Source organism: Acanthamoeba castellanii (assembly GCF_000313135.1).
Source record: "Acanthamoeba castellanii str. Neff unplaced genomic scaffold scf7180000084768, whole genome shotgun sequence".
Taxonomy (NCBI): domain Eukaryota; phylum Discosea; order Longamoebia; family Acanthamoebidae; genus Acanthamoeba; species Acanthamoeba castellanii.
Window position 1 is genome coordinate 108,258 of NW_004457618.1, and position 16,039 is coordinate 124,296.

The 16,039-nt window shown below is 56.6% G+C and overlaps 6 protein-coding genes across 6 annotated transcripts; 4 read left to right on the forward strand and 2 right to left on the reverse strand.

Moving 5' to 3' along the window:
* Nucleotides 1-28: 28 nt before the first annotated feature.
* Nucleotides 29-1,940, forward strand: ACA1_251760 (protein kinase domain containing protein; the record flags this gene model as incomplete). Its single annotated transcript, XM_004367481.1, has 8 exons — nt 29-148; nt 207-393; nt 517-598; nt 797-936; nt 1,044-1,150; nt 1,277-1,400; nt 1,518-1,580; nt 1,705-1,940. The coding sequence occupies 8 exons, from the start codon at nt 29-31 to the stop codon at nt 1,938-1,940; spliced, it is 1,059 nt and encodes a 352-aa protein (XP_004367538.1).
* A 1,211-nt stretch (nt 1,941-3,151) lies between these two features.
* On the forward strand, nt 3,152-4,299 carry ACA1_251770 (uncharacterized protein; the record flags this gene model as incomplete). Its single annotated transcript, XM_004367482.1, has 4 exons — nt 3,152-3,206; nt 3,288-3,418; nt 3,502-3,819; nt 3,919-4,299. The coding sequence occupies 4 exons, from the start codon at nt 3,152-3,154 to the stop codon at nt 4,297-4,299; spliced, it is 885 nt and encodes a 294-aa protein (XP_004367539.1).
* Nucleotides 4,300-7,643: 3,344 nt separating this feature from the next.
* ACA1_251780 (serpin (serine proteinase inhibitor) superfamily protein) lies at nt 7,644-9,113 on the forward strand (the record flags this gene model as incomplete). The annotated part of the gene is made up of 5 exons (XM_004367483.1): nt 7,644-7,874; nt 7,956-8,161; nt 8,256-8,541; nt 8,609-8,820; nt 8,891-9,113. The coding sequence occupies 5 exons, from the start codon at nt 7,644-7,646 to the stop codon at nt 9,111-9,113; spliced, it is 1,158 nt and encodes a 385-aa protein (XP_004367540.1).
* A 1,057-nt stretch (nt 9,114-10,170) lies between these two features.
* ACA1_251790 (cellulase (glycosyl hydrolase family 5) subfamily protein) lies at nt 10,171-12,958 on the reverse strand (the record flags this gene model as incomplete). The annotated part of the gene is made up of 14 exons (XM_004367484.1): nt 10,171-10,271; nt 10,364-10,448; nt 10,524-10,631; nt 10,731-10,810; nt 10,883-11,117; nt 11,225-11,325; nt 11,409-11,529; nt 11,612-11,693; nt 11,780-11,865; nt 11,935-11,985; nt 12,121-12,233; nt 12,324-12,441; nt 12,513-12,614; nt 12,893-12,958. 14 exons carry the CDS (start codon nt 12,956-12,958, stop codon nt 10,171-10,173), a joined length of 1,449 nt encoding a protein of 482 aa, XP_004367541.1.
* A 250-nt stretch (nt 12,959-13,208) lies between these two features.
* Nucleotides 13,209-15,432, forward strand: ACA1_251800 (WD domain, Gbeta repeat-containing protein; the record flags this gene model as incomplete). Its single annotated transcript, XM_004367485.1, has 9 exons — nt 13,209-13,356; nt 13,468-13,649; nt 13,801-13,939; nt 14,082-14,165; nt 14,276-14,400; nt 14,483-14,705; nt 14,869-14,996; nt 15,082-15,232; nt 15,335-15,432. 9 exons carry the CDS (start codon nt 13,209-13,211, stop codon nt 15,430-15,432), a joined length of 1,278 nt encoding a protein of 425 aa, XP_004367542.1.
* A 128-nt stretch (nt 15,433-15,560) lies between these two features.
* Nucleotides 15,561-15,927, reverse strand: ACA1_251810 (zinc finger (C3HC4type RING finger) family protein; the record flags this gene model as incomplete). Its single annotated transcript, XM_004367486.1, has 2 exons — nt 15,561-15,723; nt 15,803-15,927. The coding sequence occupies 2 exons, from the start codon at nt 15,925-15,927 to the stop codon at nt 15,561-15,563; spliced, it is 288 nt and encodes a 95-aa protein (XP_004367543.1).
* Between the last annotated feature and the right edge of the window lie 112 nt (nt 15,928-16,039).

The following is a 16,039-nucleotide window of genomic DNA, read 5'->3' on the forward strand; positions in this document are numbered from 1 at the left end:
CCTCCGCACCGGCTCCTCGTCGTCGTCGATGTCGACGTCATCATCATCATCGTCAGCTGCCGGCGGCGCGCAGACGTCGCCCATTGCGATGAGCTACGCCTCGTCGTCGTCGATCCCCGTCGGCTTCGGCATGAGCGGCGAGTCGCTGGTCACGGCAGCATGCCTGCGGCGGCGGCCGCGCGGCAGAACAAGAGCGGGTCGGGCAGTACGCTGCCTCGGAGTCGCTGCCGGTCGAGCGTGTGACGCGGCTGGGCGAGGGCCAGCACAGCCCGACCCACGGCCTGCCGGCGAGCGAGGTGCTCACGATCGACTTCAAGAACGACGAGATCGAATTCCACGAAGAGCTGGGGCGAGGGGCCAGCGGCGCCACCGTCTACGCCTGCTCCATCAAGGGTACTGCTCCACAGGCAACTTGTGTGTGTGTTGTGTGTGTGTGTGTTGTGTGTGTTGTGTGTGTGTGAAGAATGCCGCAACGGTTCATGGTACAAACGTGTTGTTGTCCCTGGGTGGGTGCAGGCATGTTCTTTGCTGCGAAGATCATGGACAGCAGTACCTTCCCCAGCGAGGAGCAGACCCAGCGCATGCTCTCCGAGATCAGGTACACACACAACATTACAACCACAGGCGGCCTACCGGCCTACCCCAATTTTGGGAGGGGTCCCCTCTGGGGATGGGTTGTGTGTGTGTGTGTGTGTGTGTTACACTCCTCGCCTTCTTCGATTGAATTGGAATCATCTTCCAGCACCGTGCTTACGTGTGTTGCTGCGTGTGCTGCGTGTGTCGTGCAACTACATAGCATAACGGCGCAGCTGCGACACGAGAACGTTGTGCGACTGCTGGCCTTCGATTATCGGGAAGACAAGAAGGAGATCCGCATGTTCACCCAAATCTACCCCGAGACTCTCTGGCAGGTGATCGCCAGCCGGGCCGCCACGGGTAACCTCCCGCACACACCGCACGCATCACGCCTTTCTCGTCTTTGGCAGTCATCATTGTCCTAACTAGAGGTTTTGCTGGCTGTGTGTCGTGTGCGTCGTGTGCAGGCAAACCCTTCACGCCGAAGGAGGTGGTCGATTTTGCATTCCAGATAGCGAGGGGCCTGCACTACCTCGGCAGGCAGGATCCGCCCATCATCCACCGCGACCTCAAGGTGACCTTGCTCCCACCGCCACCCACCGCCACACCAATATAATTCGCGAGAGTGAGTGATTGCTGTGATGCGGCTAACTAAGATCACCCCACACGACCGCCGTCTTGTTTCTCACTCGCCGTCTAGAGCGACAATATCTTCGTGTCGTGGGACAATCATCGAAAGCCGCGCAGGCTGCACATCGGCGACTTTGACACGTCCAAGATACTGGATACCACCGGGGCCAAGACCTTCACCCAAGTGGGCACCCGTACGTGCACCCCACCCACCGTCATAGTGCACCCGTCGTCGCTGTTGCTGTGAAGCTCGTGTGGCGAAGAAGCCGGAGTCCCGCTAACATCCGCGCATGGTCGCACGCACGACGCAGCTGGCTGGATGGCGCCCGAGGTGTTCACAGAGAGCGGGAGGGGACACGGCGTCAAAGCCGATGGTACGACGCCTCATCTACACGTCTCCTTTGTAGGCATCGATGGTGGTTTAACCACCTGTGTCGTGTCGTTTGTGCCATGTACGTCGTGTGTGTCGTGTGTGTTGTGTGTTTCGCGTGCGGGCAGTGTGGAGCTTCGGCATGGTGCTGTACGAGCTCATAGTGATGAAGCAGCCCTACTTCGACAAGAACCACTTCGAAATCTCGACCTGCAACGTCAAAGGCATTCGGCCGACGGTGCCGGAGAGCGTGGACAAGGAGGCCTTCAAGGAGCTGCTCAAACTCTTCAACAAGTGTACAAACAAGAAGCCGCAGGACCGACCAAGCACTGCCGACATCCTTGCCACCCTGGCCGCCATGTAAACTCTCCCGCTTCCCTCGCGCTCTCTCTTCGCCCAGCGAGAACACATTTTCGCACACAACAATGAAAGAGATAACTCCAAGAGAAAGTGAAGTCAATGGCCTGGAGGTGTCTGCTGCCTCTTCCTGTTCCTCTTGCTTTGCTGGCTCCTGGGAGTGTGGAATGATGCTGGTGTGGAAGATGTCTGAAGAAGAGAAGGAAGAGCTGGAGATGTGACTCCATTGCTGCTGTGGGGATGTTCTTTGGCCCGCCAAAGCCTGATTTTTCCCTCAATGGCAAGCTGCCCTCTGCCACTCAACCCAGAAGACTACATTACCACCGCATCCATGTCTCCATGCAAGCTATGTGTATGTACTTGCTCACTGATTTCCCGTGCGTATGTGTGAATTTGAACCATTATTTCTTGAGAAACTCCCATGAGTGAGAGAAGTAGTGGTGATGTACTTGGTACAACCATGAGGGTGGAGGAGGAGGACAAGTTGACTGAATTGGCCCTGGATGATCTCTGCACCATGATCAATAACAGAAGGTCAGATTTGTGAGATTCTCTGCATCATCTACAATGACCTTTTCCACCTTCTGTTTGCTCCAGTATCTCCTGTCCTCACAATCCTCACCACCTTCTAGACACCATTCTACTTCTCATGTACCACCATGAAGGCCAAGCAACACGAAGAGGATGGCAACAACGAGGACAGACTTCATGTTGTGGTGATGGAGAGGGTACGCTGGTGGTGGCAGCAGTTGACCTCGCTGAAGGACCCTTTGCCAAGACCCTCATACAGTTGAAGGTCGCGGGTCGATCACCCATTCTCCCGCCATCTAGTCAAACCCAGTGGTCTTGGCCTCACAGCGCTGCGCGGCAACAGCGCCTCGCTGGGCCTCGGTGGCGACGCCTTTGTCTTGCGAGCGCAGCAGGACACCCTGTGATGATCATTGAAATTGATATTTAGAACAACATAAATGCGCGCTGGCAGATCTCGGATATGGTGATGCACCTTGTTTTCAATTCTCATCGCTCCAATCACCACCAACAGAGACGCGACAGAATCCCAAGAATGAAGGGCTGTCAAAAGCAGTGCTGCCACAAAAGTCTTGTGTTGAAGGACCGCGGTTTGGTGGCTCTGCGGCGTCATTGGCCGAAGAGGGCCATAAAACAGTGGGAGGGGAAGGCACTGAAAGCCACCACCCTGCACCCTACCATCACCACAACATGAAGTCCGTCCTCGTTGTCGCTCTCCTCTTCATGTTGCTCGGCCTTCATGGCGGTACGTCCACCACTTGACCACTGCGCTCTTGCGGTGCCTTCGTGCAAGTAATATAAATTCCTAATATCTGTAATTCCCCAGCCCTTGCCTGCAGCGAGGTCTCTTCCTCGGGACTCAAGTTCTGCTTCAAGGATCTGCCCAGCAGCAACTTCAACAACCACAACTCGAGCCTCACCAACATCCTGACGATCTTCGACTCCGTCTTCTCTGCTGTACCTTGCTTCTCACCTTCGCTTTTCGCTTTTCGTTCTTTTATGCTTGGGCTAAAATTTATTGATCAATCATGGACCAATAGACGTGGCCGTCGGTCGAGTCCGCGGTGGCCACCGCCGCAGCCAAGCACGGCTTCAGCGTGTGCCAGGACTGCCTCACCGCGCTCAAGCACATGACCTGCTCCGCCTACGTGCCCGGCTGCCAGTTCGGCGCCTGCCTCGTCAACGTGTCGAGCCAGCTCGTCTCGGCCTACTACACCTGCGCCGGCGTCTCCCCGAGCGACGCCGCGGCCTGCGGCCGTGACGGCCTCGGCTCCGCCGCCTGCAACCGCTTCCTCGCCCAAATCTACCAGAGCGCCGGCAACTCCTACGAATTGGCCGCCTGCATGAGCCGCAAGCAGGTATGTCCGTGTGTCGCGTGTGCGGTCGTGTGTCGTGTGCGGTCATGTGTCGTGTGCGGTCGTGTGTGTTGTGCGCTAACAACTCGACGTATTGAACAGGCCGAGATCTTGAACAACAACGCGTGCTTCAGGGCGCAGATCATGGGCCGGGCCATGTGCGAGAGCTTCGTCGACGTGTGCCTGTGCACGCCCGACCAAACGGTCAAGGACGACATCTGCCAGTACTTCCCCGCCGAGGGCTACGACATCGACCTGCCGGCGGGCCTCACCTGCGAGGCCACCAAGGGCTGGTGCGGCGCCGCCAACAAGAAGCGCGCGGTGGGCGACAACCAGGCCAACCAGGCCTGTCCCAACGACCACCTGTGCCTGTCCGTGCCCCAGAGCAACAACTACCCGGCCTACGGCGCGTCCGTGCAGACCTCGGCCGCCGCCGCGCCCACCTCTTTCCTGCTCGCCGCCATCTCTGCCCTCTTCTTCTGATTCAAGCCCTGAAGGGCTTGAGTTTATTTATTTATTTATTTGTCACGCCCATCGGGTTGTCAGCGTTACAGGCTACCATTGGCGTGTAAGTCAGTGTTGTTGACCCACGTGTTGTAGCGTGATGTCATGCCAGTGAAATGAATGTGGTATTGGACATGGCCATCAACTACATGATTGTCCAGTATAGCATCCACCATGATGTCCTTGGTCTCATCGTCGCCATCGCCAATGGCCCTAGCTCGCAGCTCAGTTAGAGTTTGGGTTATTGGTGTGCTGCACTTGTAGTACCAAGTGACTCATAACCTCAATGACACAGTAAGGTCCAGTCCACAGGTGAGTGAGCTTGGTAGTCTGGCCACATGCAATGTGGGCTGAGTGCACCACACCTGATCACCCACCAAGTAGTGGGCATTGTATATAACTGACACTCTCACATGATGCTGTGTGCTTGATGCAACAGATTGACCAGTTCACAATGGAAGACTGTGGGAGAAGGGGCGCCCCCCTCATTGGGTGCGCCAGCAGTGACATCAACCAGCAGGTAGGGCTCCCAACTGTAGAGCATAAAGAATGGTGACTCACCTCACTTCATGGGGTTGTGTGTGATATGCCATCAGTGCATACAGTAGAAGCTGATCCCAGTTGTGCTGCTGGTTGGAGACATACTTGGCCAGTATTGTTTGGAGTGTGCCATTTAGCCACTTGATGAGCCCATTGGTCTGGGGGTGGTACGCCATAGTGTTGACCTTCTTGATATGGAGTGGGTGATTGACATTGCCAACCACCTTGCCCAGAAAATGGTAGCCCCAATCTAAAGGAAACATTCAGGTGCACCATGCTTAGCAACAATCTGTTTGACTAGCAAATGGGCAGTGACACTGGCCATGGCTTCATGAACTGTGAACGCCTCCAGCCACTTGGTCAGATAATCCATACTGTCATGAGGCTGTGGCTGACAGAGAATGCTGTCTTCTCCTTATTGCTCTCCTGGAGGGGTATTTGCCAATAGCCCAACACCAAATCCAGGCTTGACCAGTAGACTGACCCTTCACAGGCATTAATAAGATCATCTGTGCATGGCAGAGGATAAGCATCCTTCTTTGTCAGATGGTTGAGGGCCTGGTAGTCAACACAGAACCTCATTGTGCTGTCTTTCTTGCACACCAGCACCACTGGTGCTGACCATAGGCTGTTAGATGGCTGTACACCTGCACTGCACATCTTCTTGGCTTCACCACACAGGAATAACCCTTCAGCCAATGAAGTACAGTAGGCAGCCTTCTTCACTGGATGATCTCATGTGGGATTGTGAGTGCCTGACCTGGGAGGTACAAAAGGGTACTGTAGCGTCAGCAAGTGTAATGGTTCCCACCACAAAATCCACCATCAGCATGGAAAATAACTGGAGGGTGTCATTGCCAATGCTAACTGGTGTGGACATGCCACTGACCACAATGAACCACATGGTGTTGGTACACTGGCCCAAGGTGAGGGGTAGGAAGGCAGCAGGCCTTGGCAAGTCTTTTGAAGATTGGAGGGAGCGCATGGTGACAGAATGCTATGACAATGCTCACCCTACCATGCTGCTGCACATTGCTTGATCTTGAACAGCCAATGTGCCCTGATAGCCTTTCTCCCAGCAGAAGTGGCTCCAGCTTGAAGACATGGTTGTGGGTGAGCACTTCTATCTCCTCCATCATGGCCACTACTAAATAGTGACTAAACCTGGTGATGGTCATGTGGGTTGGTGCGTCTTCCTCATGTGGAGGTGGGGTTGGAGTGTTGTCTTGTGCTAGGTGTGTGTGGAGTTGGGAGAGGGAGTGTCCTTGTGTGGGCATGTCATCCATGTTGCCTGTGTTGTGGTCATCATCCAGCTGCTGGTCTCTGCACTGGCTTGATTCTTTGTGAGGTGTGTTGCTCTCCACATGGAGTCCTGGGATCTCAAGTAGGTTGTCAACACTTGGTGCTCCAGGCAATGTAATGGGGAGGTCATCACCAAAGGTGACCTCTCTGTACTCCCGCACTCAGCCACTAACAAGGACATGATGATGGGTTGAGTTGTTCCATGCAGGTCTGAGGTGGGTTCCCTTGTGCACCTGTGATATGAGCTTGTCCTGGTTGATGGAGGGTGTCAGTGTCAGGACTGGGCATCTGAACTGATGTATCTTGTGTAGTGTTACGCGTTGGTTGTTGTCCCAGGTTGACACAGGTGGATGGCCTTGATTGGTGATGGTGGAGGCAATTGTTGATCATGACAGCTGTTGCAAGCTATTCACCCCAGAAGCTCCTGGGCAGCTGCTGTTGAAAAGCATGCACTGCACCATGTTGATGATGGTGTGGTTGAATCACTCAGCTACCCCATTGTGTTCTGGCATGTGGGGAGCTACCTTCTCATGCACAATGCCTTGCTTGTGCAGGAACTGCTGGAACTTGGACCTGGTGCTCAAGTGGTGTGGCTGCTTGGGGAGCTGGACTGGATTGGATCAGCTTGCATGTCTGTTTGCCCTGTTTGAAGACCATGCAGAGGTTATGGGAGTGAAGCATGAACTGAGCAGCAGTCTCTCCTTGTAGCTGCTTGGGTTCAGTGGTGTGCCTGAAGGCTAAGTCCCATAGCCCTCACACCTGCAGTGACCTCCTTCATGTGCTGTCATGAGTGTGGGAACATCAAGCACAACAGCAGTGAAGACCTTAATGCCTACTTCAGACACATCTCTGCACTTGCCAGGGAGCTAGAGGCCAAAGGCCTGGCACTCCCAGAAACAAACCTCCTCATGGTCATGCTCAACAGCCTACCCACAGAGTATAACCCAGTCTGCACCATCATTGAGAGCATCAACAACATAGCCTAGCAAAGGCGCAGAAAATGCTGCACAACCAGGAGGCACTCCTCCACACTTGCACAGACCATGTCAAGTCTGCTGTTGAGCATTTCCAAGCAACATCAACAGGGCAAGGGACCAACTTGAAATCACAACCAGCACAATCACAAATGTAGTTGGCAGACTTGACATGGTCTGTGCAAGAGAGATGAGAGACAACTAAGTTATTGTCTCCATAGCCCTTTTATTGGTGAGATGTGTCCAGAGTTTCATTTCTCACTTGCTTGCCTTATTATCATTATTGGCCGGGAATTTTTTTAGCCAATCGGGGATATAAGGCCGTAGCCTTTTATCTTCCACTGGGAGTGTTTTCCTTCAAGTTCCCTTATATCCCCGATTGGCTGTTGCCTCCGGCAAGGTTCTCGGACCCCGATAGAGATAGTGGGCAACGATAGATTTGTTTATATATTCGGCCCAGTCTCCACAATCACTCACATTCACTCCTAAGCAAGCACATTCAGCACTATGGAAGCGACGACCAGCGCAGCTGGTTGCATGCTTGCGACCAAGCTTGCCTCTAAGCTCGACGACGACAAGAACGCGCTTATCTCTCCGCTCGGCGTCCAGCTGGCGCTCGCGCTCATTCTGGCGGGTAGCGCTGCCGGCGAGAATGCGAACCAACTCCTCAGCGCCATGGGTTTTAGCTCCGAATTGGGTCGGGAGCAAGTACTCTCCGCCATGAAGACTCTGGTCGCTGTACGCTCTCCTTCTCTCTCTCTCTCTCTCTTGATGCTCAACAACATCGCTGACCACCTAACCTCCAATCTTTTCATGTAGGATATCAAACACTCGGAGAAGGCGGCGTTGGTGCTGGAGAACAAGATGTGGGTTGACACCACGCTGCCCCTCGACCCCGCGTTCACCGCGCGCCTGGGGGGCCTTGCCTCCGATGCCTGCGCTGTTAACTTTGCCGAGATTGACCGGGAGCAGGTGGCGCTCAGCGCATTCCTGACCAAAATCAACCGCCCACGCGATCCTCCTCGGTACGGCTCCGCTCCACGTCCAGGAGTGTGTGTTTGTCGTGCACAGGCCGCTAACACTCTCTTGACACACACATTGCGCTCTTATGTGCAATAGAGCGTTCACAGACACCAACGGGCTGGCGGTGATCAACGGCGCTTGGTTCAAGGGCGTGTGGGAGAACGCCTTCCCCAGAGAGAACACTCGGGCCTCGCCCTTCCACCGGCTCGGAGGTGTCGACGACGACATATCCAGTGATGTGCAGATGATGCGTCATGAGTCAATGTCAATTGCACACGGAACGTTTGAGCACCACACGATGGTGAGCCTTCCCCACGAGAACTCCCTTCTGCGCCTGCTCGTCCTGCTGCCCCACGTGAACTCATCCGAGGCCCTCGCTGCGGTACGAGAGCTTTGTGTGTGGTGCGATGCCAACAGCTAGGCGCTGTGCTGAATCTCAGCGCACACAGGTGAGAGCGTCGCTGATCGGATTGCCGGAGCAGTACAAGGCGCTGGTCTCGGGTCGTCGCCAGTGGGTGGAGCTGCAACTGCCCAAGTTCCAGGTCTCAGTTGAGCAGGAGCTGTCGCCCGTGCTCAAGTCGATCGGCGTCGTCGAGCCGTTCGCCCAGGAGAGCGCCGACTTCACCGGGATCATAGCCCAAGACGCCTCCGCCGACCCTGAGTACTCAGACACCTTTGTTGCATTGTCTCTCTCAACTCACACTGATGGCTTTCATCTTCGTCGTTACCAGGAGGTCGCTGCTGCACATGGGCAAGGTGATACACAAGGCGATCCTCACCGTCGACGAAGCTGGCATCAACAACGATGTTAACGATGCCTCGGGCGACAGCAAACCGCAATTCAGCCTGCCTCCGGCCCTGCGCTTCGTGGCGGACAGGCCGTTCGTGTTTGTGCTCTTCCATGCCCAGTTTCACTGCCCTATCTTCGTGGGCCAGGTTGTCCAGCCCATGTAGGCAGCATCTACCGCAAGACTCTCTTCTCTTTTTCGCTCTTCGTTATTTGTTCTTTGGCTAGGAGTTGAGTGAAGTACAGTGTTGTGCGTCAATCTGGACGAGGATCGGCTGTTTGCTGCTAACACGAGGACATCGCTGGCCGTCTGCCTCTCACGGTTGTGTGTTGGCGGGGGGTGTCTGATCGCACAGCATGTCGGGGGTGCGCGTGGCGAAGAAGGCCGTAGTGCCCTTTCGCTGGCGCTCTGCACCGCGCTCGCCGAGGCTGCGCTTGCTCGCCCAAGGTGTGAGTAAAAGAAAAGGGTACAGCAGAGAAGACGGACTCGAAGATCGTCAGGATGTTGGTGAGGCTCGAGTTGTGGTTGTTGAAGTTGCTGCTGGGCAGATTCTTGAAGCAGAACTTGAGTCCCGAGGAAGAGACCTCGCTGCAGGCAAGGGCTGGGGAATTACAGATATTAGGAATTTATTTTACTTGAACGAAGGCACCGCAAGAGCGCAGTGGTCAAGTGGTGGACGTACCGCCATGAAGGCCGAGCAACATGAAAAGTCCGCGGTGGCCACCGCCGCAGCCAGGCACGGCTTCAGCGTGTGCCAGGACTGCCTCACCGCGCTCAAGCACATGACCTGCTCTGCCTACGTGCCCGGCTGTCAGTTCGGCGCCTGCCTCGTCAACGTGTCGAGCCAGCTCGTCTCGGCCTACTACACCTGCGCCGGCGTCTCCCCGAGCGACGCCGCGGCCTGCGGCCGTGACGGCCTCGGCTCCACCGCCTGCAACCGCTTCCGTGTGTCGTGTGCGGTCGTGTGTGTTGTGCGCTAACAACTCGACGCACTGAACAGGCCGAGATCTTGAACAACAACGCGTGCTTCAGGGCGCAGATCATGGGCCAGGTGCGAGAGTGCGCCCACCTCTTTCCTGCTCGCCGCCATCTCTGCCCTCTTCTTCTGATTCAAGCCCTTGAGTTTATTTATTTTTTTCTTGAATCATTCTATAAATGGTCCATTTTTGTCATCTATTTTTTTATTAATTCTATTTCTAAAAGACAGGGGGGAAGCGCAATGCTCACTTGGGGCTGATGGTGATGGTGATGGTGGCGCCGTCGGTGGCTGTCGGGAGGGCGTACACCCACACGAGGTTCTTGCCCGGCGACTTGGCTTGCACGACTGCGCGCAGGGGAAATAGAGGAAGCGGCAACGAGAGGCGGTGAGCTACGCGGAGAGTACCCGCGTATTGGGCAGAGGGGCAGGCTTCGTACTTTGGCTCGGCACGACGGAGACGACGTAGCCGTTGGCGTAGTAGTACTCCTCGTTGAGGTAGATCTCCGTGGGCTGGCTCACCTTCTGATCATACGTGTGTCGATGCGAACCGTTCAAAAGAGTGTGTTGAGTGTTGGGCGGTGCTTGGAGTAGTGGTACCAGGTTGAGGATATAGGTGAGCTGGAAGACGCTAGTCTCCGGGTCGAAGTTCATCGCGGTCGGCGTGCCGGCGATGGCCCTCGCGTAGGTGCGCGACAGCGCCTTTACCTGTGTGTGTTTGGGCAGACCCGGTCGAATCGATCGATCAGCCACCACCTTACGCCGACACCCAAGCACTACTCTAGTGGTAGCTATATTGGTAGATACCTTGTTGACCTCCAGCTCGCCCGCGGCGTCGTAGAACGATTCGGCCGTGGGCTGCGACGACGTGGTGATGTCGTTGTAGCCTTGGCGGGGTTGGGCAGAATTATGTAAGAACGCTGATGACGTCAGCAGCGAAAACGTCAAGGGCGAGGTACCCTTGAACTGCCAGTAGGTCCAGGAGGAGAGGTGGCGGTCGGCCTGGCCGGTGAGGTAGCGCATGTTGTCGATGCCGCGCGAGTTGTTGGCCATGGCGCCGAACTCGGTCATGAAGTACCCGCCGCCCAGGCGCTTGATGGTCGAGTTGTAGAGGCTGTAGAAGTAGGTGTCCTCGGCGTCGCACAGGATTACACTACCCGGCGAACCATCCGAGTCCTGCGGGCCACAGTAGATCTATTCACGACCACGCACACACACGACACACGCACCACCGCACACGCACAATCGCACACGACTCAGCGGACTGATGGCTGAAGATTAAGGTGGCAGGTCACACGCACGTGGTAGGCGAAGGCCTGACGGTCGTCGTAGGCGTGGCCGCCGGGTCCCTCCGGGAATCCCACCTCCCACAGATCGTTGGTCGCGCACTCGTAGAAGATCACTGAATCCACGCCCCACGCTCAGTGGTTAGGCGCATGGTGGCTACGTGGCCGTCTTGTACGCAGCGGAAAGAAGGGTGCGCACCGTGCTGGTCGTCCCACTGCCGAATGGCGCGGTGGAGGCGCTGGTACATGGGATACAGGTTGGCCCGATCGGCCACGCCCGGGACGATGAGCGACGGGTTCGCATACACGTTGCCCGCGAACTGGCATTGGCGGTCCGTCGCGAGTGGTTGAGCGCTACCGCACAGTGAGGAGAGGTGAGTGGGAGGGGGGAGGCCCGCGTACAGGTTCGTTGATGAGTTCGTAGCCGAGCACGTAGGGCGAGTCCTTGAAGGTCTGCGCCAGCTTCGACCAGTAGCTGATGAACCTGATGAATCACAGCCATTATAGGAGAGCACTCTGAGCGAGAAACGCGCGAGTTGAGAAGCTGTGGTGGTGATGGTGGTGCGATACCCGTCCTGAATACCGCGTCGGTTGTCGTAGAGGCTCTGGAACGCCGCCATGGTCTGCTCGGCGAAGTAGAACTGACCGAACCCGTACTGCGCGGAGAGCAAAATAAAAAAAATAAATCATTAACTAAAATGATGACAAATAACAAGTGAGCAAACCTTGAGGCACTCAGACAGCGGAGGATATCCATTCTTGTCCTTGGGGAAAACCTATGTGTCGTGTGTCGTGTGTGCGGTGGTGTGCGTGTGCGTGTGCGTGTGCGGTGGTGTGCGTGTGCGTGTGCGCGTTCGGAGGTAAGGGTGGATGTAGAACAAGAGGATGGATGGAACTCTGGCAGGTAGTACGGTGGCGCCCGTGGCAGGCAGGGGGAAGGGCAGGGAGAAGCTGCCAAAGTCGACGGCCCAATCGGGCGCGCCCTCGCCGCAGCACTGACGCGTGAACAGGTCCTGGTGGGCGTCTGCTCCCCTCGAGCCCAACACAAAACAATCGATTGTGATCAGCTCCCTCCCCCCCTCTCGCTACAGCCACACGAGAGGAGCATGCGAACCGACGATGGTGTAAATGCCGTAGCTGCCCAGCTTCTTGATGATCGACGCCATCACGTCGATGTAGGTCTCGTTGAAGGTGCCATTGGTCGGCGCCACGCCCGGCCACATCACGCCCAACTGCACCACGCACCCACCGTCAACGACACGCAGCGCCCCAAAAACGGCCTTGATATGCTAGGAATGTGTACGCGGAGGGCGTTGAAGCCCCAGCGCTGGAGGTCCTGCATGTCCCTGTCGGACAGGGACAGCTGCGGGTCGAACCCGTCCACCATCGGATAGTACGGCGGCACCTGCACACAAACCAACCAAACACACCGAGATATGGCACGAGCCCTCGGCAACCTCAATTATTATCGGGTTTTGCCGGGGGAGGGGCAAGAGCGAAAGCGAAAGCGAAAGCGAAAGCGTTGGGGGCAATGCCTTGTAGACGGCGTTGACGCCATGGAAGAGGCGGGTGCGTCCGGTCTCGTCCACGAAGAACTGCGTCTTGGGGTTCACCTAAACAGTGAAGTGGCCGTGGACTCGCGGTGAGTGGCGCAGACAAGACAAGAAGTTCCCGTTGCCGTACCTGGATGACGCCCTGCACGAGAGAGACACTCAACAGCACGAGCACCACAACGCCAACCAACCTCATCTTGCTCGCGAGAGGTCAGCAAATTGATAATGATATTTGTCGGCCTATTTGAAATTTTTTGCGATCCTTGAATTCCAGAGTCACGCGCCACGGAAGAAGCAACGGAAAAAGAGACAGCTGAGCGGGTGCCTCAACTTGGCGTGGTGAAGCGAGACACAGGGTGGTGGACTGACGATCTGCGTTCGGCAGTGAGGCGTATAAGAAGGAGGAGGTACAAAAAAAAATGCAAATAGAACAACGAACCGCCATCATGTCGATGGAGGAGCTACCAGACGAGGTGCTCGCCATCGTGCTCTCCTTCCTCGCACCGCGCGACCTCCTTCTAAGCGTCGAACGCCTCAGCCTCCGCTTCCGCGCCCTCCTCTCGGACGAAGGCACACTCACCATCTTTATTTATTGTATTCATTTTTAGTTCGTTTAATTGACAATTATTATTTCTTGTTTGTTTTATTTTTAAATAGAATAATTTTAAAAAAATAATGATGGCTAAATAATTAGCTTTTATGCAGTGTTGTGGAGCTATTTGCTCAAGTCGTACGATGGCCGCCAGTTGCCCACCGCCACGACAACACACGACGCCGCGGGCGGCAGGCGGCGCGGTGGCGGCAAGCTGCGCGCCAAGTGGGAGGAGCGCATCCGGTCCGAGTCCGGCTGGAAGGCCCTTCTCAAGGCCCAGCACATGGTCACCAAGGTGCGTCAACTTCATCTTCTTCATCATTCATCTTTCACCTTCTCCCGCGCACGCGCTCGGGGTCGACGCTGTAACTCACCCATGCACGTGTGAATGCGCATGTGTCGACAAGAATTGGCGCGAGGGCAGGTTCGGTACGCGCACGGCCAAGGACGCGTCATCGACCCGCTGCTACTGCATGCTCTTCGACGAGGAGCAGGACGTCCTCCTCTCCGGCAACACCAGCGGCGAGGTGCAAGTGCGGCGGCTGGGCACCAGCGAGATGCTCAATTCGTGGGTCGCGCACAAACGTGAGTCGTCACTTTGTTCTTTGCCCTCTCTCGATCCCTCTCTCTCTCTTGCTCTCTCGTTCTCCCGGCGCTTCTCGAGCGTAGCGCGCGTCTTGGTTGGCCTGCTAAGCCTGGATGCACATGTGGCGCGCGGGCGATGCAGGCGGGTATCTGTACAGTATGACGTTTGTGCCCAGCCCCGAGGGCAACCGGCTGGCGACCGGCGCTCTCGACCAGGTCGTCCGATGTACGCCAAGCCCTCTCCGCCTCCTGGACACCACCCACCACCGACTGACATTCTTTTGCGATGGTGTGCTGTGTGCGGTGTGCGCGTGCGTGTGTATGTGCTGGTTTCAGTGTGGGACCTGAATCAAGGCCAGGAGCTGTGCCACCTGTCTGGCCACACGGGTTCAATCAACGCCCTGTGCGTGATGCCAGGCGACAACAAGCTGGTGTCGTGTTCGGTCGACCACAGCACGCGCGTACGTACCACGCGTCCCCAAACAACACCACACGCCTTCGTTCTTTTTCGCTGAAAAAAACGCGCAACTTGCACACATGCAGGTGTGGGACTTGGAGAAGGAGGAGTGTGCCATGGTGCTGGTGCCGGAGCAGCAGGACTCGGTCAAGTCGGTCAACTGCGTGCTGCCGTGGGGACCGCGGGAGGTGATGACGGCCAACAACAAGGGCGAGCTCCTCATCTTCGACACCGCATCGGGACTGGTCGTCGCCACCCTCCAATCCGGCCTGCGCACCATCCTCTCGCTCCTCCGCAATCCTCAGAACAGTGCGCCCCGTCTGCCGCCACACTCATGAGCTCGCTTGAAGAGAAGGCTCAACTGTTCTCTGTGCGTGTTGTCATGTGTGGTGTGTGCGTGCGGCGTGTCGTGTGTCGTGTGTCGTGTGTCGTGTGTCGTGTGTCGTGTGATATTGCGGTGTGGTGCCTGTAGGCAACGAGATCTTCGTGGGCGGCGGTCCGCTGCGCAGCGAGAGCGCCGGCTTCCCGGTCCTCAGCTACGACGTTCGCATGGTGAACGGCCACGAGCTGGTCCCGCTCAAGCGCTATCTCGGCAACTCGGTACGCGCCGCGCCCGGGTCCTGGTCTGCTGGTGGCTCCGCACGTGACTTATTACGTCGACGATGTAATATCTGGCGTGCTGCAGGAGTGGGTGGAGACGGCTACTTTCAACGGGCTGGGCCACCTGGTGACGGGGTCCAACGACGGCAGCATCAATGTGTTCGACGTCGAGAGCGGCAACTGCATCTCCAAGCGGTGGAACAACGGCAACCACAGCCACGCCGTCAGCCGTTTGGGTACGTCGTATCCCACACACGACACACGACACGCATCACAAACGACACGACACGACACACACGAGCAGGAGGCTCACGTTGTTGTGTGCGTGGCGGTATCAGATCGAAGAATCACGTGCATGCAGGCCTCGCCGTTGCGGCTGGTCAGCGGCTCGATGGACGGGCTCATCCGCCACTGGGACTTTGCGCCGGCCTTCTAGAGCCTCCTCTCCCCCCAAAACCACAAACCGCTCCTCCACCCTCCACCCCACTACTTCTCTTCGTACATAGAGTCCTGTTTCTTTTCATTTTCTTTCTTGCTTTGCTGCCAACAACAGGGCTCTCCTGCTCAGGAGTAGGTGCTGGGCGCGGTGGTGACATCAAACTTGCAAATGGGGCACAGCTTGTTGCCGGAGAGCCACTCGTCGATGCACTCCTGGTGGTAGGAGTGCAAGCACGGCAACGTCTTCAGCAGCTCCCCGTCCTCGTACTCCACCAGGCAGATCGTACACCTGTAGCAATGCAACGACACAGCAACCACAACAAAGTTAACTAACGATGACCATGTTCAACGGCCGATGGGTGACGTACGTGGTGAGCTGTTCGTCGAGCTCTCCTCCTTCTCCTCCTGTGCGTCGCAGTTGGGCGCTGGAGAAGGGGTGCGTGGGCAGTTGGTCGACCGTGACGGCCGACGGGGCTATGGCGACCGAACCCATCCGCTCCTCCAGCGCCAGCAATTCCTGAATTGCCGACGTCCACCACACCGGCCGCCGGCGTGTGAGTGCGCGCAATGAAGGGACATGAAAGTTGATAGGTTGGTGCCTCATA